The sequence below is a fragment of the Callospermophilus lateralis genome, chromosome 1 (genome assembly GCF_048772815.1).
Source record: "Callospermophilus lateralis isolate mCalLat2 chromosome 1, mCalLat2.hap1, whole genome shotgun sequence".
In the NCBI taxonomy this organism is placed as follows: domain Eukaryota; kingdom Metazoa; phylum Chordata; class Mammalia; order Rodentia; family Sciuridae; genus Callospermophilus; species Callospermophilus lateralis.
This window is the reverse complement of record NC_135305.1, coordinates 619,772-639,982: the sequence shown is the minus strand read 5'-3', so window position 1 is coordinate 639,982 and position 20,211 is coordinate 619,772. Positions and strand designations below refer to the sequence as shown.

General features: G+C 60.6%; 1 protein-coding gene across 5 annotated transcripts in view; it reads left to right on the top strand.

Annotated features, from left to right (window-relative positions):
* Positions 1 to 20,211, top strand: part of Dync2i1 (dynein 2 intermediate chain 1) — an 81,089-nt gene that overhangs the window by 40,522 nt on the left and 20,356 nt on the right. For 4 of the 5 annotated variants that reach the window (XR_013091693.2, XM_076859334.2, XM_076859336.2 and 1 more), the window contains 2 exons: positions 16,069 to 16,198; positions 19,408 to 19,580. Coding sequence is in view for 4 of the 5 variants with exons in the window: in XM_076859334.2 (XP_076715449.2) it covers positions 16,069 to 16,198; positions 19,408 to 19,580 (303 nt within the window). In the remaining variant the exon portion in view is untranslated. The remainder of the gene's footprint in view (positions 1 to 16,068; positions 16,199 to 19,407; positions 19,581 to 20,211) is intronic. The other variant, XM_076859339.2, reaches the window with a different exon arrangement.

Below are 20,211 nucleotides of genomic sequence, written 5' to 3'. Positions count from 1 at the left end.
CCTGGGTCCTCCTGGAGCCCCCCTTCCCCTCTCCATTCCCCTGGGTCCTCCTGGAGCCCCCCTTCCCCTCTCCATTCCCCTGGGTCCTCCTGGAGCCCCCCTTCCCCTCTCCATTCCCCTGGGTCCTCCTGGAGCCCCCCTTCCCCTCTCCATTCCCCTGGGTCCTCCTGGAGCCCCCCCTTCCCCTCTCCATTCCCCTGGGTCCTCCTGGAGCCCCCTTCCCCTCTCCATTCCCCTGGGTCCTCATGGATCCCCCTTCCCCTCTCCATTCCCTGGGTCCTCATGGATCCCCCTTCCCCTCTCCATTCCCCTGGGTCCTCCTGGAGCCCCCCTTCCCCTCTCCATTCCCCTGGGTCCTCCTGGAGCCCCCTTCCCCTCTCCATTCCCCTGGGTCCTCCTGGAGCCCCCTTCCCTCTCCATTCCCCTGGGTCCTCCTGGAGCCCCCTTCCCCTCTCCATTCCCCTGGGTCCTCCTGGAGCCCCCCTTCCCCTCGCCATTTCCCCTGGGTCCTCCTGGAGCCCCCCTTCCCCTCTCCATTCCCCTGGGTCCTCCTGGAGCCCCCTTCCCTCTCCATTCCCCTGGGTCCTCCTGGAGCCCCCTTCCCCTCTCCATTCCCCTGGGTCCTCCTGGATCCCCCTTCCCCTCTCCATTCCCTGGGTCCTCCTGGAGCCCCCTTCCCCTCTCCATTCCCCTGGGTCCTCATGGATCCCCCCTTCCCCTCTCCATTCCCCTGGGTCCTCCTGGAGCCCCCTTCCCTCTCCATTCCCCTGGGTCCTCCTGGGGCCCCTTCCCGCTCCATTCCCCTGGGTCCTCCTGGATCCCCCTTCCCCTCTCCATTCCCCTGGGTCCTCCTGGAGCCCCCCTTCCCCCTCTCCATTCCCCTGGGTCCTCCTGGAGCCCCCCTTCCCCTCTCCATTCCCCTGGGTCCTCCTGGAGTCCCCTTCCCCTCTCCATTCCCCTGGGTCCTCCTGGATCCCCCTTCCCCTCTCCATTCCCCTGGGTTCTCATGGATCCCCCTTCCCCTCTCCATTCCCCTGGGTCCTCCCTGGAGCCCCCCTTCCCCTCTCCATTCCCCTGGGTCCTCCTGGAGCCCCCCTTCCCCTCTCCATTCCCCTGGGTCCTCCTGGAGCGCCCCTTCCCCTTCCATTCCCCTGGGTCCTCCTGGAGCCCCCTTCCCCTCTCCATTCCCCTGGGTCCTCCTGGAGCCCCCTTCCCCTCTCCATTCCCCTGGGTCCTCCTGGATCCCCCTCCCCTCTCCATTCCCCTGGGTCCTCCTGGAGCCCCCCATTCCCCTCTCCATTCCCCTGGGTCCTCATGGATCCCCCTTCCCCTCTCCATTCCCCTGGGTTCTCATGGATCCCCCTTCCCCTCTCCATTCCCCCTGGGTCCTCATGGAGCCCCCTTCCCCTCTCCATTCCCCTGGGTCCTCATGGAGCCCCCTTCCCCTCTCCATTCCCCTGGGTTCTCATGGATCCCCCTTCCCCTCTCCATTCCCCTGGGTCCTCCTGGAGCCCCCCATTCCCCTCTCCATTCCCCTGGGTCCTCATGGATCCCCCTTCCCCTCTCCATTTCCCTGGCTTCTCATGGATCCCCCTTCCCTCTCCATTCCCCTGGGTCCTCCTGGAGCCCCCTTCCCCTCTCCATTTCCCCTGGGTCCTCATGGATCCCCCTTCCCCTCTCCATTCCCCTGGGTCCTCATGGATCCCCCTTCCCCTCTCCATTCCGCTGGGTCCTCCTGGATCCCCCTTCCCCTCTCCATTCCCCTGGGTCCTCCTGGAGCCCCCTTCCCCTCTCCCATTCCCCTGGGTCCTCATGGATCCCCCTTCCCCTCTCCATTCCCCTGGGTCCTCCTGGAGCCCCCTTCCCCTCTCCATTCCCCTGGGTCCTCCTGGATCCCCTTCCCTCTCCATTCCCCTGGGTCCTCCTGGAGCCCCCTTCCCCTCTCCATTCCCCTGGGTCCTCCTGGATCCCCCTTCCCCTCTCCATTCCCCTGGGTCCTCCTGGAGCCCCCCATTCCCCTCTCCATTCCCCTGGGTCCTCATGATCCCCCTTCACCTCTCCATTTCCCTGGCTTCTCATGGATCCCCCTTCCCTCTCCATTCCCCTGGGTCCTCCTGGAGCCCCCTTCCCCTCTCCATTCCCTGGGTCCTCATGGATCCCCCTTCCCCTCTCCATTCCCCTGGGTCCTCATGGATCCCCCTTCCCCTCTCCATTCCGCTGGGTCCTCCTGGATCCCCTTCCCCTCTCCATTCCCTGGGTCCTCCTGGAGCCCCCTTCCCCTCTCCATTCCCCTGATCCCCCTTCCCCTCTCCATTCCCCTGGGTCCTCCTGGAGCCCCCTTCCCCTCTCCATTCCCCTGGGTCCTCCTGGATCCCCCTTCCCTCTCCATTCCCCTGGGTCCTCCTGGAGCCCCTTCCCCTCTCCATTCCCCTGGGTCCTCCTGGATCCCCCTTCCCCTCTCCATTCCCCTGGGTCCTCCTGGAGCCCCCCATTCCCCTCTCCATTCCCCTGGGTCCTCATGGATCCCCCTTCCCCTCTCCATTCCCCTGGGTCCTCCTGGAGCCCCCTTCCCCTCTCCATTCCCCTGGGTCCTCCCTGGAGCCCCCTTCCCCTCTCCATTCCCCTGGGTCCTCATGGATGCCCCTTCCCCCTCTCCATTCCCCTGGGTCCTCCTGGAGCCCCCTTCCCCTCTCCATTCCCCTGGGTCCTCCTGGAGCCCCCTTCCCCTCTCCATTCCCCTGGGTCCTCCTGGAGCCCCCTTCCCCCTCTCCATTCCCCTGGGTCCTCCTGGAGCCCCCTTCCCCTCTCCATTCCCCTGGGTCCTCATGGATCCCCCTTTCCCTCTCCATTCCCCTGGGTCCTCCTGGAGCCCCCTTCCCCTCTCCATTCCCTGGGTCCTCCTGAGCCCCCTTCCCTCTCCATTCCCCTGGGTCCTCCTGGAGCCCCCTTCCCCTCGCCATTCCCCTGGGTCCTCCTGGAGCCCCCCTTCCCCTCTCCATTCCCCTGGGTCCTCCTGGAGCCCCCTTCCCTCTCCATTCCCCTGGGTCCTCCTGGAGCCCCCCTTCCCCTCTCCATTCCCCTGGGTCCTCCTGGATCCCCCTTCCCCTCTGCATTTCTCCTGGGTCCTCATGGATCCCCCTTCCCCTCTCCATTCCCCTGGGTCCTCCTGGAGCCCCCCTTCCCCTCTCCATTCCCCTGGGTCCTCCTGGAGCCCCCTTCCCCTCTCCATTCCCCTGGGTCCTCCTGGATCCCCCTTCCCCTCTCCATTCCCCTGGGTCCTCCTGGAGCCCCCCTTCCCCTCTCCATCCCCTGGGTCCTCCTGGAGCCCCCCTTCCCCTCTCCATTCCCCTGGGTCCTCCTGGAGCCCCCTTCCCCTCTCCATTCCCCTGGGTCCTCCTGGAGCCCCCCTTCCCCTCTCCATTCCCCTGGGTCCTCATGGATCCCCTTCCCCTCTCCATTCCCCTGGGTCCTCCTGGAGCCCCCTTCCCCTCTCCATTCCCCTGGGTCCTCCTGGAGCCCCCTTCCCCTCTCCATTCCCTGGGTCCTCCTGGAGCCCCCTTCCCCTCTCCATTCCCCTGGGTCCTCATGGATCCCCCTTCCCCTCTCCATTCCCCTGGGTCCTCCTGGAGCCCCCTTCCCCTCTCCATTCCCCTGGGTCCTCCTGGAGCCCCCTTCCCCTCTCCATTCCCCTGGGTCCTCCTGGAGCCCCCTTCCCCTCTCCATTCCCCTGGGTCCTCCTGGATCCCCCCTTCCCCTCTCCATTCCCCTGGGTCCTCCTGGAGCCCCTTCCCCTCTCCATTCCCCTGGGTCCTCCTGGAGCCCCCTTCCCCTCTCCATTCCCCTGGGTCCTCCTGGAGCCCCCTTCCCCTCTCCATTCCCCTGGGTCCTCCTGGAGCCCCCTTCCCCTCTCCATTCCCCTGGGTCCTCTGGATCCCCTTCCCCTCTCCATTCCCCTGGGTCCTCCTGGATCCCCCTTCCCCTCTCCATTCCCCCTGGGTCCTCCTGGAGCCCCCTTCCCCTCTCCATTCCCCTGGGTCCTCCTGGAGCCCCCCTTCCCCTCTCCATTCCCCTGGGTCCTCATTGATCCCCCTTCCCCTCTCCATTCCCCTGGGTCCTCATGGATCCCCCCTTCCCCTCTCCATTCCCCTGGGTCCTCCTGGATCCCCCTTCCCCTCTCCATTCCCCTGGGTCCTCCTGGATCCCCTTCCCCTCTCCATTCCCCTGGGTCCTCCTGGAGCCCCCTTCCCCTCTCCATTCCCCTGGGTCCTCATTGATCCCCCTTCCCCTCTCCATTCCCCTGGGTCCTCCTGGAGCCCCCTTCCCCTCTCCATTCCCCTGGGTCCTCCTGGAGCCCCCTTCCCCTCTCCATCCCCTGGGTCCTCCTGGAGCCCCCTTCCCCTCTCCATTCCCCTGGGTCCTCCTGGATCCCCCTTCCCCTCTCCATTCCCCTGGGTCCTCATGGATCCCCCTTCCCCTCTCCATTCCCCTGGGTCCTCCTGGAGCCCCCCTTCCCCTCTCCATTCCCCTGGGTCCTCATGGATCCCCCTTCCCCTCTCCATTCCCCTGGGTCCTCCTGGAGCCCCCTTCCCCTCTCCATTCCCCTGGGTCCTCCTGGAGCCCCCTTCCCCTCTCCATTCCCCTGGGTCCTCCTGGAGCCCCCTTCCCCTCTCCATTCCCCTGGGTCCTCATGGATCCCCCTTCCCCTCTCCATTCCCCTGGGTCCTCCTGGAGCCCCCTTCCCCTCTCCATTCCCCTGGGTCCTCCTGGAGCCCCCTTCCCCTCTCCATTCCCCTGGGTCCTCCTGGAGCCCCCCTTCCCCTCTCCATTCCCCTGGGTCCTCATTGATCCCCCTTCCCCTCTCCATTCCCCTGGGTCCTCATGGATCCCCCCTTCCCCTCTCCATTCCCCTGGGTCCTCCTGGATCCCCCTTCCCCTCTCCATTCCCCTGGGTCCTCCTGGATCCCCCTTCCCCTCTCCATTCCCCTGGGTCCTCCTGGAGCCCCCTTCCCCTCTCCATTCCCCTGGGTCCTCCTGGAGCCCCCTTCCCCTCTCCATTCCCCTGGGTCCTCATTGATCCCCCTTCCCCTCTCCATTCCCCTGGGTCCTCATGGATCCCCCTTCCCCTCTCCATTCCCCTGGGTCCTCCTGGATCCCCCTTCCCCTCTCCATTCCCCTGGGTCCTCCTGGATCCCCCTTCCCCTCTCCCATTCCCCTGGGTCCTCCTGGATCCCCCTTCCCCTCTCCATTCCCCTGGGTCCTCCTGGAGCCCCCTTCCCCTCTCCATTCCCCTGGGTCCTCATGGATCCCCCTCCCCTCTCCATTCCCTGGGTCCTCCTGGAGCCCCCCCTTCCCCCTCTCCATTCCCCTGGGTCCTCCTGGAGCCCCCCTTCCCCTCTCCATTCCCCTGGGTCCTCCTGGAGCCCCCCCTTCCCCTCTACATTCCCCTGGGTCCTCCTGGAGCCCCCTTCCCCTCTCCATTCCCTGGGTCCTCCTGGAGCCCCTTCCCCTCTCCATTCCCCTGGGTCCTCCTGGAGCCCCCCTTCCCCTCTCCATTCCCCTGGGTCCTCCTGGAGCCCCCCCTTCCCCTCTCCATTCCCCTGGGTCCTCCTGGAAGCCCCCTTCCCCTCTCCATTCCCCTGGGTCCTCCTGGAGCCCCCTTCCCTCTCCATTCCCCTGGGTCCTCCTGAGCCCCCCTTCCCCTCTCCATTCCCCTGGGTCCTCATGGATCCCCCTTCCCCTCTCCATTCCCTGGGTCCTCCTGGAGCCCCTTCCCCTCTCCATTCCCCTGGGTCCTCCCTGGATCCCCCTTCCCCTCTCCATTCCCCTGGGTCCTCATGGATCCCCCTTCCCCTCTCCATTCCCCTGGGTCCTCCTGGAGCCCCTTCCCCTCTCCATTCCCCTGGGTCCTCCTGGATCCCCCTTCCCCTTTCCATTCCCCTGGGTCCTCCTGGAGCCCCCTTCCCCTCTCCATTCCCCTGGGTCCTCATGGATCCCCCTTCCCCTCTCCATTCCCCTGGGTCCTCCTGGAGCCCCCCTTCCCCTCTCCATTCCCCTGGGTCCTCCTGGAGCCCCCCTTCCCCTCTCCATTCCCCTGGGTCCTCATGGATCCCCCTTCCCCTCTCCATTCCCCTGGGTCCTCATGGATCCCCCTTCCCCTCTCCATTCCCCTGGGTCCTCCTGGAGCCCCCCTTCCCCTCTCCTTTCCCCTGGGTCCTCCTGGAGCCCCCCTTCCCCTCTCCATTCCCCTGGGTCCTCCTGGATCCCCCTTCCCCTCTCCATTCCGCTGGGTCCTCATGGATCCCCCTTCCCCTCTCCATTCCCCTGGGTCCTCCTGGAGCCCCCCTTCCCCTCTCCATTCCCCTGGGTCCTCCTGGATCCCCCTTCCCCTCTCCATTCCCCTGGGTCCTCATGGATCCCCCTTCCCCTCTCCATTCCCCTGGGTCCTCCTGGAGCCCCTTCCCCTCTCCATTCCCCTGGGTCCTCCTGGATCCCCCTTCCCCTCTCCATTCCCCTGGGTCCTCATGGATCCCCCTTCCCCTCTCCATTCCCCTGGGTCCTCCTGGAGCCCTTCCCTCTCCATTCCCCTGGGTCCTCATGGATCCCCCCATTCCCCTCTCCATTCCCCTGGGTCCTCCTGGAGCCTCCCATTCCCCTCTCCATTCCCCTGGGTCCTCCTGGAGCCCCCCTTCCCCTCTCCATTCCCCTGGGTCCTCCTGGAGCCTCCCATTCCCCTCTCCATTCCCTGGGTCCTCATGGATCCCCCTTCCCCTCTCCATTCCCCTGGGTCCTCCTGGAGCCCCCTTCCCCTCTCCATTCCCCTGGGTCCTCATGGATCCCCCTTCCCCTCTCCATTCCCTGGGTCCTCCTGGAGCCCCCCCTTCCCCTCTCCATTCCCCTGGGTCCTCCTGGAGCCCCCCTTCCCCTCTCCATTCCCCTGGGTCCTCCTGGAGCCCCCCTTCCCCTCTCCATTCCCCTGGGTCCTCCTGGAGCCCCCTTCCCCTCTCCATTCCCCTGGGTCCTCCTGGAGCCCCCTTCCCCTCTCCATTCCCCTGGGTCCTCCTGGAGCCCCCCCTTCCCCTCTCCATTCCCCTGGGTCCTCCTGGAGCCCCCTTCCCCTCTCCATTCCCCTGGGTCCTCCTGGAGCCCCCTTCCCCTCTCCATTCCCCTGGGTCCTCCTGGAGCCCCCTTCCCCTCTCCATTCCCCTGGGTCCTCATGGATCCCCCTTCCCCTCTCCATTCCCCTGGGTCCTCCTGGAGCCTCTTCCCCTCTCCATTCCCCTGGGTCCTCCTGGATCCCCTTCCCCTCTCCATTCCCCTGGGTCCTCATGGATCCCCCTTCCCCTCTCCATTCCCCTGGGTCCTCCTGGAGCCCCTTCCCCTCTCCATTCCCCTGGGTCCTCCTGGATCCCCCTTCCCCTCTCCATTCCCCTGGGTCCTCCTGGAGCCCCCTTCCCCTCTCCATTCCCCTGGGTCCTCCTGGAGCCCCCATTCCCCTCTCCATTCCCCTGGGTCCTCCTGGAGCCCCCCTTCCCCTCTCCATTCCCCTGGGTCCTCCTGGAGCCCCCCTTCCCCTCTCCATTCCCCTGGGTCCTCCTGGAGCCCCCTTCCCCTCTCCATTCCCCTGGGTCCTCCTGGAGCCCCCTTCCCCTCTCCATTCCCCTGGGTCCTCCTGGAGCCCCCCATTCCCCTCTCCATTCCCCTGGGTCCTCCTGGAGCCCCCCTTCCCCTCTCCATTCCCCTGGGTCCTCCTGGAGCCCCCCTTCCCCTCTCCATTCCCCTGGGTCCTCATGGATCCCCCCTTCCCCTCTCCATTCCCCTGGGTCCTCCTGGAGCCCCCTTCCCCTCTCCATTCCCCTGGGTCCTCCTGGAGCCCCCTTCCCCTCTCCATTCCCCTGGGTCCTCATGGATCCCCCTTCCCCTCTCCATTCCCCTGGGTCCTCCTGGAGCCCCCTTCCCCTCTCCATTCCCCTGGGTCCTCCTGGAGCCCCCTTCCCCTCTCCATTCCCCTGGGTCCTCATGGATCCCCCTTCCCCTCTCCATTCCCCTGGGTCCTCCTGGAGCCCCTTCCCCTCTCCATTCCCCTGGGTCCTCCTGGAGCCCCCTTCCCCTCTCCATTCCCCTGGGTCCTCATGGATCCCCCTTCCCCTCTCCATTCCCCTGGGTCCTCCTGGAGCCCCCCTTCCCCTCTCCATTCCCCTGGGTCCTCCTGGATCCCCCTTCCCCTCTCCATTCCCTGGGTCCTCCTGGAGCCCCCCCTTCCCCTCTCCATTTTCCTGGGTCCTCCTGGATCCCCCCTTCCCCTCTCCATTCCCCTGGGTCCTCCTGGAGCCCCCCTTCCCCTCTCCATTTTCCTGGGTCCTCCTGGATCCCCCTTCCCCTCTCCATTCCCCTGGGTCCTCCTGGAGCCCCCCTTCCCCTCTCCATTCCCCTGGGTCCTCATGGATCCCCCTTCCCCTCTCCATTCCCCTGGGTCCTCCTGGAGCCCCTTCCCCTCTCCATTCCCCTGGGTCCTCCTGGATCCCCCTTCCCCTCTCCATTCCCCTGGGTCCTCCTGGAGCCCCCTTCCCCTCTCCATTCCCCTGGGTCCTCATGGAGCCCCCCATTCCCCTCTCCATTCCCCTGGGTCCTCCTGGAGCCCCCATTCCCCTCTCCATTCCCCTGGGTCCTCATGGATCCCATTTCCCCTCTCCATTCCCCTGGGTCCTCCTGGAGCCCCCTTCCCCTCTCCATTCCCCTGGGTCCTCCTGGAGCCCCCATTCCCCTCTCCATTCCCCTGGGTCCTCCTGGATCCCCCTTCCATTCCCCTGGGTCCTCCTGGAGCCCCCTTCCCCTCTCCATTCCCCTGGGTCCTCCTGGAGCCCCCCTTCCCCTCTCCATTCCCCTGGGTTCTCATGGATCCCCCTTCCCTTCTCCATTCCCCTGGGTCCTCATGGATCCCCCTTCCCCTCTCCATTCCCCTGGGTCCTCCTGGATCCCCCTTCCCCTCTCCATTCCCCTGGGTCCTCCTGGAGCCCCCTTCCCCTCTCCATTCCCCTGGGTCCTCCTGGAGCCCCCTTCCCCTCTCCATTCCCCTGGGTCCTCCTGGAGCCCCCATTCCCCTCTCCATTCCCCTGGGTCCTCCTGGAGCCCCCTTCCCCTCTCCATTCCCCTGGGTCCTCCTGGAGCCCCCTTCCCCTCTCCATTCCCCTGGGTCCTCCTGGAGCCCCCATTCCCCTCTCCATTCCCCTGGGTCCTCCTGGATCCCCCTTCCCCTCTCCATTCCCCTGGGTCCTCCTGGAGCCCCCTTCCCCTCTCCATTCCCCTGGGTCCTCCTGGAGCCCCCCCTTCCCCTCTCCATTCCCCTGGGTCCTCATGGATCCCCCTTCCCCTCTCCATTCCCCTGGGTCCTCCTGGAGCCCCCCTTCCCCTCTCCATTCCCCTGGGTCCTCATGGATCCCCCTTCCCCTCTCCATTCCCCTGGGTCCTCCTGGATACCCCTTCCCCTCTCCATTCCCCTGGGTCCTCCTGGAGCCCCCCTTCCCCTCTCCATTCCCCTGGGTCCTCCTGGAGCCCCCTTCCCCTCTCCATTCCCCTGGGTCCTCCTGGAGCCCCCATTCCCCTCTCCATTCCCCTGGGTCCTCCTGGATCCCCCTTCCCCTCTCCATTCCCCTGGGTCCTCCTGGAGCCCCCTTCCCCTCTCCATTCCCCTGGGTCCTCCTGGAGCCCCCCCTTCCCCTCTCCATTCCCCTGGGTCCTCATGGATCCCCCTTCCCCTCTCCATTCCCCTGGGTCCTCCTGGAGCCCCCCTTCCCCTCTCCATTCCCCTGGGTCCTCATGGATCCCCCTTCCCCTCTCCATTCCCCTGGGTCCTCCTGGATCCCCCTTCCCCTCTCCATTCCCCTGGGTCCTCCTGGATACCCCTTCCCCTCTCCATTCCCCTGGGTCCTCCTGGAGCCCCCCTTCCCCTCTCCATTCCCCTGGGTTCTCATTGATCCCCCTTCCCCTCTCCATTCCCCTGGGTCCTCCTGGATCCCCCTTCCCCTCTCCATTCCCCTGGGTCCTCCTGGAGCCCCCCTTCCCCTCTCCATTCCCCTGGGTCCTCCTGGAGCCCCCCCTTCCCCTCTCCATTCCCCTGGGTCCTCATGGATCCCCCTTCCCCTCTCCATTCCCCTGGGTCCTCCTGGATCCCCCTTCCCCTCTCCATTCCCCTGGGTCCTCCTGGATCCCCCTTCCCCTCTCCATTCCCCTGGGTCCTCCTGGATCCCCCTTCCCCTCTCCATTCCCCTGGGTCCTCCTGGAGCCCCCTTCCCCTCTCCATTCCCCTGGGTCCTCCTGGATCCCCCTTCCCCTCTCCATTCCCCTGGGTCCTCCTGGATCCCCCTTCCCCTCTCCATTCCCCTGGGTCCTCCTGGATACCCCTTCCCCTCTCCATTCCCCTGGGTCCTCCTGGAGCCCCCTTCCCCTCTCCATTCCCCTGGGTCCTCCTGGATCCCCCTTCCCCTCTCCATTCCCCTGGGTCCTCCTGGAGCCCCCCTTCCCCTCTCCATTCCCCTGGGTCCTCCTGGAGCCCCCCCTTCCCCTCTCCATTCCGCTGGGTCCTCCTGGATCCCCCTTCCCCTCTCCATTCCCCTGGGTCCTCCTGGATCCCCCTTCCCCTCTCCATTCCCCTGGGTCCTCCTGGAGCCCCCCTTCCCCTCTCCATTCCCCTGGGTCCTCCTGGAGCCCCCCTTCCCCTCTCCATTCCGCTGGGTCCTCCTGGATCCCCCTTCCCCTCTCCATTCCCCTGGGTCCTCCTGGAGCCCCCCTTCCCCTCTCCATTCCCCTGGGTCCTCCTGGAGCCCCCCCTTCCCCTCTCCATTCCCCTGGGTCCTCCTGGATCCCCCTTCCCCTCTCCATTCCCCTGGGTCCTCCTGGATCCCCCTTCCCCTCTCCATTCCCCTGGGTCCTCCTGGAGCCCCCCCTTCCCCTCTCCATTCCGCTGGGTCCTCCTGGATCCCCCTTCCCCTCTCCATTCCCCTGGGTCCTCCTGGATCCCCCTTCCCCTCTCCATTCCCCTGGGTCCTCCTGGAGCCCCCCTTCCCCTCTCCATTCCCCTGGGTCCTCCTGGATCCCCCTTCCCCTCTCCATTCCCCTGGGTCCTCATGGATCCCCTTCCCCTCTCCATTCCCCTGGGTCCTCCTGGATCCCCCTTCCCCTCTCCATTCCCCTGGGTCCTCCTGGAGCCCCCTTCCCCTCTCCATTCCCCTGGGTCCTCCTGGATCCCCCTTCCCCTCTCCATTCCCCTGGGTCCTCCTGGAGCCCCCTTCCCCTCTCCGTTCCCCTGGGTCCTCCTGGAGCCCCCTTCCCCTCTCCATTCCCCTGGGTCCTCCTGGATCCCCCTTCCCCTCTCCATTCCCCTGGGTCCTCCTGGAGCCCCCTTCCCCTCTCCGTTCCCCTGGGTCCTCCTGGAGCCCCCTTCCCCTCTCCATTCCCCTGGGTCCTCCTGGATCCCCCTTCCCCTCTCCATTCCCCTGGGTCCTCCTGGAGCCCCCTTCCCCTCTCCGTTCCCCTGGGTCCTCCTGGATCCCCCTTCCCCTCTCCATTCCCCTGGGTACTCATGGATCCCCCTTCCCCTCTCCATTCCCCTGGGTCCTCATGGATCCCCCTTCCCCTCTCCATTCCCCTGGGTCCTCCTGGATCCCCCTTCCCCTCTCCATTCCCCTGGGTCCTCCTGGATCCCCCTTCCCCTCTCCATTCCCCTGGGTCCTCATGGATCCCCCTTCTCCTCTCCATTCCCCTGGGTCCTCCTGGAGCCACCTTCCCCTCTCCGTTCCCCTGGGTTCTCATGGATCCCCCTTCCCCTCTCCATTCCCCTGGGTCCTCATGGATCCCCCTTCCCCTCTCCATTCCCCTGGGTCCTCCTGGAGCCCCCTTCCCCTCTCCATTCCCCTGGGTCCTCCTGGAGCCCCCTTCCCCTCTCCATTCCCCTGGGTCCTCCTGGATCCCCTTCCCCTCTCCATTCCCCTGGGTCCTCCTGGACCCCCCCTTCCCCTCTCCATTCCCCTGGGTCCTCCTGGAGCCCCCCTTCCCCTCTCCATTCCCCTGGGTCCTCCTGGATCCCCCTTCCCCTCTCCATTCCCCTGGGTCCTCCTGGAGCCCCCTTCCCCTCTCCATTCCCTGGGTCCTCCTGGAGCCCCCTTCCCCTCTCCATTCCCCTGGGTCCTCATGGATCCCCCTTCCCCTCTCCATTCCCCTGGGTCCTCCTGGAGCCCCCTTCCCCTCTCCATTCCCCTGGGTCCTCCTGGATCCCCCTTCCCCTCTCCATTCCCCTGGGTCCTCCTGGATCCCCCTTCCCCTCTCCATTCCCCTGGGTCCTCCTGGATCCCCCTTCCCCTCTCCATTCCCCTGGGTCCTCCTGGAGCCCCCTTCCCCTCTCCATTCCCCTGGGTCCTCATGGATCCCCCTTCCCCTCTCCATTCCCCTGGGTCCTCCTGGAGCCCCCTTCCCCTCTCCATTCCCCTGGGTCCTCCTGGATCCCCCTTCCCCTCTCCATTCCCCTGGGTCCTCATGGATCCCCCCTTCCCCTCTCCATTCCCCTGGGTCCTCCTGGAGCCCCCTTCCCCTCTCCATTCCCCTGGGTCCTCCTGGAGCCCCCTTCCCCTCTCCATTCCCCTGGGTCCTCCTGGAGCCCCCTTCCCCTCTCCATTCCCCTGGGTTCTCATGGAGCCCCCTTCCCCTCTCCATTCCCCTGGGTCCTCCTGGATCCCCCTTCCCCTCTCCATTCCCCTGGGTCCTCATGGATCCCCCTTCCCCTCTCCATTCCCCTGGGTCCTCCTGGATCCCCCTTCCCCTCTCCATTCCCCTGGGTCCTCCTGGATCCCCCTTCCCCTCTCCATTCCCCTGGGTCCTCATGGATCCCCCTTCCCCTCTCCATTCCCCTGGGTCCTCCTGGATCCCCCTTCCCCTCTCCATTCCCCTGGGTCCTCCTGGATCCCCCTTCCCCTCTCCATTCCCCTGGGTTCTCATGGAGCCCCCTTCCCCTCTCCATTCCCCTGGGTCCTCCTGGAGCCCCCTTCCCCTCTCCATTCCCCTGGGTCCTCCTGGATCCCCCTTCCCCTCTCCATTCCCCTGGGTCCTCATGGATCCCCCCTTCCCCTCTCCATTCCCCTGTGTCCTCATGGATCCCCCTTCCCCTCTCCATTCCCCTGTGTCCTCATGGATCCCCCTTTCCCTCTCCATTCCCCTGGGTCCTCCTGGAGCCCCCTTCCCCTCTCCATTCCCCTGTGTCCTCATGGATCCCCCTTCCCCTCTCCATTCCCCTGGGTCCTCCTGGATCCCCCTTCCCCTCTCCATTCCCCTGGGTCCTCCTGGAGCCCCCTTCCCCTCTCCATTCCCCTGTGTCCTCATGGATCCCCCTTCCCCTCTCCATTCCCCTGGGTCCTCCTGGAGCCCCCTTCCCCTCTCCATTCCCCTGGGTCCTCATGGATCCCCCTTCCCCTCTCCATTCCCCTGGGTCCTCATGGAGCCCCCCTTCCCCTCTCCATTCCCCTGGGTCCTCATGGATCCCCCTTCCCCTCTCCATTCCCCTGGGTCCTCCTGGAGCCCCCTTCCCCTCTCCGTTCCCCTGGGTCCTCATGGATCCCCCTTCCCCTCTCCATTCCCCTGTGTCCTCATGGATCCCCCTTTCCCTCTCCATTCCCCTGGGTCCTCCTGGAGCCCCCTTCCCCTCTCCATTCCCCTGTGTCCTCATGGATCCCCCTTCCCCTCTCCATTCCCCTGGGTCCTCCTGGATCCCCCTTCCCCTCTCCATTCCCCTGGGTCCTCCTGGAGCCCCCCTTCCCCTCTCCATTCCCCTGTGTCCTCATGGATCCCCCTTCCCCTCTCCATTCCCCTGGGTCCTCCTGGAGCCCCCTTCCCCTCTCCATTCCCCTGGGTCCTCCTGGATCCCCCTTCCCCTCTCCATTCCCCTGGGTCCTCCTGGATCCCCCTTCCCCTCTCCATTCCCCTGGGTCCTCCTGGAGCCCCCTTCCCCTCTCCATTCCCCTGGGTCCTCCTGGAGCCCCCTTCCCCTCTCCATTCCCCTGGGTCCTCCTGGATCCCCCTTCCCCTCTCCATTCCCCTGGGTCCTCCTGGAGCCCCCTTCCCCTCTCCATTCCCCTGGGTCCTCATGGATCCCCCTTCCCCTCTCCATTCCCCTGGGTCCTCCTGGAGCCCCCTTCCCCTCTCCATTCCCCTGTGTCCTCATGGATCCCCCTTCCCCTCTCCATTCCCCTGTGTCCTCATGGATCCCCCTTTCCCTCTCCATTCCCCTGGGTCCTCCTGGAGCCCCCTTCCCCTCTCCATTCCCCTGTGTCCTCATGGATCCCCCTTCCCCTCTCCATTCCCCTGGGTCCTCCTGGATCCCCCTTCCCCTCTCCCATTCCCCTGGGTCCTCCTGGAGCCCCCTTCCCCTCTCCATTCCCCTGGGTCCTCATGGATCCCCCTTCCCCTCTCCATTCCCCTGGGTCCTCCTGGAGCCCCCTTCCCTCTCCATTCCCCTGGGTCCTCATGGATCCCCCTTCCCCTCTCCATTCCCCTGGGTCCTCCTGGATCCCCCTTCCCCTCTCCATTCCCCTGGGTCCTCCTGGAGCCCCCCCTTCCCCTCTCCATTCCCCTGGGTCCTCATGGATCCCCCTTCCCCTCTCCATTCCCCTGGGTCCTCCTGGATCCCCCTTCCCCTCTCCATTCCCCTGGGTCCTCCTGGAGCCCCCCTTCCCCTCTCCATTCCCCTGGGTCCTCCTGGAGCCCCCTTCCCCTCTCCGTTCCCCTGGGTCCTCATGGATCCCCCCCTTCCCCTCTCCATTCCCCTGGGTTCTCATTGAGCCCCCCTTCCCCTCTCCATTCCCCTGGGTCCTCCTGGAGCCCCCTTCCCCTCTCCATTCCCCTGGGTTCTCATGGAGCCCCCCTTCCCCTCTCCATTCCCCTGGGTTCTCATTGAGCCCCCCTTCCCCTCTCCATTCCCCTGGGTTCTCATTGAGCCCCCCTTCCCCTCTCCATTCCCCTGGGTCCTCCTGGAGCCCCCCTTCCCCTCTCCATTCCCCTGGGTCCTCCTGGAGCCCCCTTCCCCTCTCCATTCCCCTGTTTTCTCATAAGCCTCCCTTTCCCCTCTTTTTTTCCCTGGGTTCCTAACCCTCCCTGCCTTCCCATACATGGTAGTAGATTGTATTTTGAAATATCATATATATATATATATGGAATACAAATTTTCCATTATTTTTTTGTTTCTCTAGTTCTTCTGATGGTTTTTTTTTGCATGTCATTGCAAAGTTTTAGTCTTCTTCATCTGATCTCTATCAAATCCTTATGGTTACCCATTCTTGTGAATTGCCATTATTTTGTTCTGATTCATCAACCCTTTGAAAAAGAGAGCGGTTGTTCTGTTAGTTCTTCAGTGTTTGTTGTTGATGGGTATTTAAGATTTTGAGTTTTTTCTTCTTCCATAATTTTCAGCAGTATATTTAGTGAAAAAACATGTATGAAAAACGTATAGGTGTTCCTTGGCATATGTATGTTTTGATATTTTTTTCTTATTTGTGCTATTATGAAGAAAAAGCTGTACATTTTTAAATTTTAATTTAATTTTATTTATTTAAGTTTTTGGTACCAGGGATTGAACTCAGGAGCACTTGACCGCTGAGCCACCTCCCCAGCCTTATTTTCTATTTTATTCAGAGACAGGGTCTCACTGAGTTGCTTAGCACCTTATAGTTGCTAAGACTGGTTTTGAACTCATGATCCTCCTGCCTCAGTCTTCTAAGCTCCTGGCATTGCAGGCATGCACCACCACGCCTGTCTGTACATTAAAATTTTTTTTTAATTGTTAATGGACCTTTACTTTATTTATTTATTTATTTATTTATTTGTTGTGCTTAGAATCTAACCCAGTGCCTCACACATGCTAGGCAAGTTCTGTACCACTGAGCCACAACCCGAGCCCTAAATTTTTTGTGAGTGTGTCATCATGGAGCCAAGCATTTATTTACAGAAATGGTTAAGATGAAAAGTACTGTTTTGGAAAGCTTGTGTATTGTAAGCTTCTTACCATAATGACTGCTCCCCCATCTTTGCTAGGTGGTTGCTGTTTTGCTTGAAGAGGACCGTTTGGCTGGTGAGCCTGTCTGGAGCCTCAGGGCTGCAGATCACACCCTGAGCATTAGTGATAGCTCTTCTCAGGTGGACACTGGCCTGCCATTTCTTGAAAGTAAGGGGTCTTCAGTGAGTTTGTTTTTAGTCCAACCAGTAAACATTTATATTTATGGAATGATCTTTAGTTTTACTTGTATTTTAATGCAATAGAATTTATTGTATACAGAGACAGACTCTATTTGTGCCACACTGAAAAGTTAATATTTAGGGTTTTTTTTCCAAAATACGTATGTTAAATTTATGATTATCAATTTTTTTTGCTGATCAAAGATAGCTTTTAGTAACTTAAATAATGAAATTATTTAAATGAATGAAAACTGAGATTGTCTATATTTGTTTTAATTCCAGAATCTATTCCTTCAGTTACTCATTTTCTTTAATGAAATTAAATTAGATTCCTCTAATGAAACAGTTAGAATAGCTTGAGGGTGTTTCATTGTTGACTTAGACACAGGTGTGAGACACCCATTGTGACCCAGAGATACTCATTTACATGTTTAAGGTAAGTCATGGCTATAGAAAGTAAATGCTAAACAAATGAATCACAGACTAGCAAAGAAGTCATGTTGTGGGGCTGGGGATGTGGCTCAAGCGGTAGCCGTGCTCATCTGGCATGCGGGCGGCCCGGGTTCAATCCTCAGCATCACATACAAACAAAGATGTTGTGTCCGCTGAGAACTGAAAAATAAATATTAAAAAAAAAAAAAAAGAAGTCATGTTGGCATGTAACTAAATTATTTTAAATGAACTGAAATTGCAAAGACCGTATTTAAATTTCTTTAGCTAATAACATTTTACCTTTGAAAAAAAGTGTCTGGGGAGGTAGCTCTTGGCAATTGTGGCCCAGGTTTGTGGGGAAAGTGCCTCAAAGTCGCTTCTCCTTAAGAGATCAGGCTGTGAGCATGCTCTCAGGCACGTGTGAGGTTGAGCATTTGGTGCTACTTGTTCTAGAAATGTCTTCTTTTCCGCCTGCTATTTGTAGGTTGAGTTGTGTACATTCCTCTATCCTTTAATGTTTGCGAAAATTAGGTTAATTTAAATAAATCTTACTATTCCTTGAGAGCATTTTGTTTATCTTCTTTTTATTTTATTTAATTGTTATATATGACAACAGAATGCAATTCAATTCATATTACATAAATAGAGCACAATTTTCATGTCTCTGGTTATACACAAAGTAGAGTCACACCATGTCTTCATACATGTACTTAGGGTAATGCTGTCCATTGTATTCCCCCTTCTTTCTTACACCCATGCCCCCTCTCATCCCCCTCCCTCTCCTTTACCCTATCTAGAGCTCGTCTATTGCTCCCATGTTCTCTGCCCCACCCCCACTATGAGTCAGGCTCCTTACATCAGAGAAAACATTCAGCATTTGGTTTTTAGGGATTGGCTAACTCCACTTAACATATTCTCCAAGTCCATCCATTTTCCTGCAAATGCCATGATTTTGTGTTCTTTTACTGCTAAGTAAAATTCCATTGTGTATATATGCCACATTTTTCTTTATTCATTCATCCACTGAAGGGCATCTAGGTTGGCTCCACACTGTAGCTATTGTGAATTGTGCTGCTATAACCATTGGTGTCGCTGTGCCCCTGTGTATGCTGTTCTTAAGTCCTTTGGGTATAAACCAAGGAGAGGGATAGCTGGGTCAAATGGTTGTTGCGTTCCCCATTTTGTTTATCTTAAACAAAAAAGATCCTGTTAGAAAAATAGTAACTCTGTGTACCTGTCGCATTAGCAGCACAGCAGCACACAGAGAAGCAGAGTACAGCTGCACTGCTGTCTCGAGCTGATGCAGAGCACAGTGGCAGCAGAGGGGAAACCTGGCTCACACCTGTGCCTGGCATCCCTCACGACCACCAGTGTCAGCAGAGGTTTTCTGGTTTGCTGATTTTTGTGTTTTAGTAAAATGAATATTGAGATAAAAGAAGGAAAATGATGGGGAAGAGGAATCTGACAGAGTGGGTGGGTTGCTTCACCTTTGTGAAGTTAGGATTTGGCTCGTTTTCTCCCAGTCTGGGGTGAGATGCAGTGATATTTCAGCCTCCGTGGAATCTGCTCACTGCTATCAACACTCCTAAAGCACGTGTCCCTGGGCGAGGGCTCGGTGTATACAGTGTCCTAGGCACGATGACGGGGTGGATTCAGCAGTGAGTGGGGCAGAAATGCTGCCCTCCTGGGACTTAGGTTCTGGTGTTGAGATAGACTGCAGACTGCTAACCAAGGACTTGTGATGTGTTAGAAAGGGGGGCCTTCCCTGGAGAGGCCACAGACAGCTTCTGGAGAGGGCCTCCCTGGGTGAAGCCAGATGAGGAAGCAGGCTGTAGGGAATGTAGGCCTGGGCCCGCAGAGCCAGGGGAGGTCACTGGAGTGGCAGAGTGCAGACCTCCTGCTGGCACTGAACAGCAGAACTCTGCTCTAGAAGGGTGCACGTGTTTCTGAGAGCCACTGTGGAAAATTGCCCATAAACCCATAGAGCTCATGGATGGAATCCCAGCACAACATGCAAAAAAATATAAAAGATGGTAGCAGGTTCTACACGTGTTAAATGGTTAAGAAACAAAGCCATTGAGGCACTTTTTCTGGAGAAGGACCTGGAATTTTCTGTGGAGGGCCCAGGAGGGCTGTGCCCGCATGCCTGTGTCAGGGTGCCCAGGTATGGGTGTCGTGGGCTGTGGCATCCATGGGTGTGGGGTGTGTGCCTTGGTGGTCTGGCACATCCTCTGTGCTCCCCACCTCCCTCCCTGCAGTGCTGTTTGTAACTGAGCAGCTCTTACCTGACATCCTGCTCTCTCCCTCTGTCAGCATCTTCTGCTGATTTGGGGGCACAGCAAACTCCACCAACACCGAAGCCTGGAATCGGTTCCATTTGCTATTATCCAGCAGCATCTGGAGCAGAGCTCAGCTCTACCTCACTGGAAGAGACACGTCTGCCTTGTTCCTGGCAGGCTGTTTTAAGAGAACTGAGGTTCCTAAGGGTAATGTCCTCACAAGGGATCAGCATAGCTCAATCCTGCACCTGCTGCCCTGAGCTGCTGATTCCTGAGTGCAAGCTTGTGGCTGAGAAGAGGTGTGATGCCCTGGCTGCATGGCCAGCCTGGAAGGTCACGTGCTCACCTTGGCTGTGGCCATTACCAGTGTGTGTTCAGTTTATCTCTTCATTAGGTTGAAATTTATTTGAGGGTTCTGGGTGTTAATTTAACATGGATTCCAGCAAATTGCTAAGATGCAAACATACTTTTCTTATCTTTTCCCCAGATCGAAAAGTATCCTGCTTGCATGCCTCTCGAGTACAAAGGCAGACCGTGGTCTCTGTGCATGATCTACCTGCAAAGGCCTCTGCCCGGCTGCTGGACTGCAGATACATCCTCTGTGTATGGGACATCTGGCAGCCTTCAGGGCCCCAGAAGGTCCTGATCTGTGAGTCTAAGGTATATGCAGGAGGAGAGGCGTGTTTGCTGGGGGTGCTGAGAAGAGGAGAGCCGACTGTCACTCCCGTCTTGCACAGCTCCCCTCAGCCCTGCTGTGGGCCGGCAAGACACAGGGGTGTGTTTGCTTCAACTCCAGAAATTCTTAGTTCACAGGATCCACTCAGATTGAGAGTCCCAGGAGTCAGAGAGCAGGCTCTTGGCCAGTCGAGAACTTGGAAGTGAGTGTAGTTGTGGGCTTACTGGAAGCACTGGCCCACCTGGGCACGACACTGGACCCTAGGACTTCCTCCTTGGCTGGCGCTGTGTGGGCATGTTAGAGGTTTCCTGTTTTCCTGAGGCTTCTTGAAGCAGCTTTGCACCCCTGTCACTTATTTGGGCACGCCCTCCTTCATGTGTTTATGCTCCAGGTTACTGATAGTCCAGGGAAGAGCTGCCCCTTCACATTCATATCCCTTTAATCAGGAAAATGTCCTACTTTTGTGTTCCTTGATTTCTGCCAAAGCCATGGGGAGGAGTGACTTTCACAGGCACCAGTTTTAGGGAACTGAATGTGGACACTTCTTGCAACACAGGGTGTAGGTGAGGTGATCAGGGTGGAATGGTCTGTTTTGAAGCCCATTGAATTGCACTG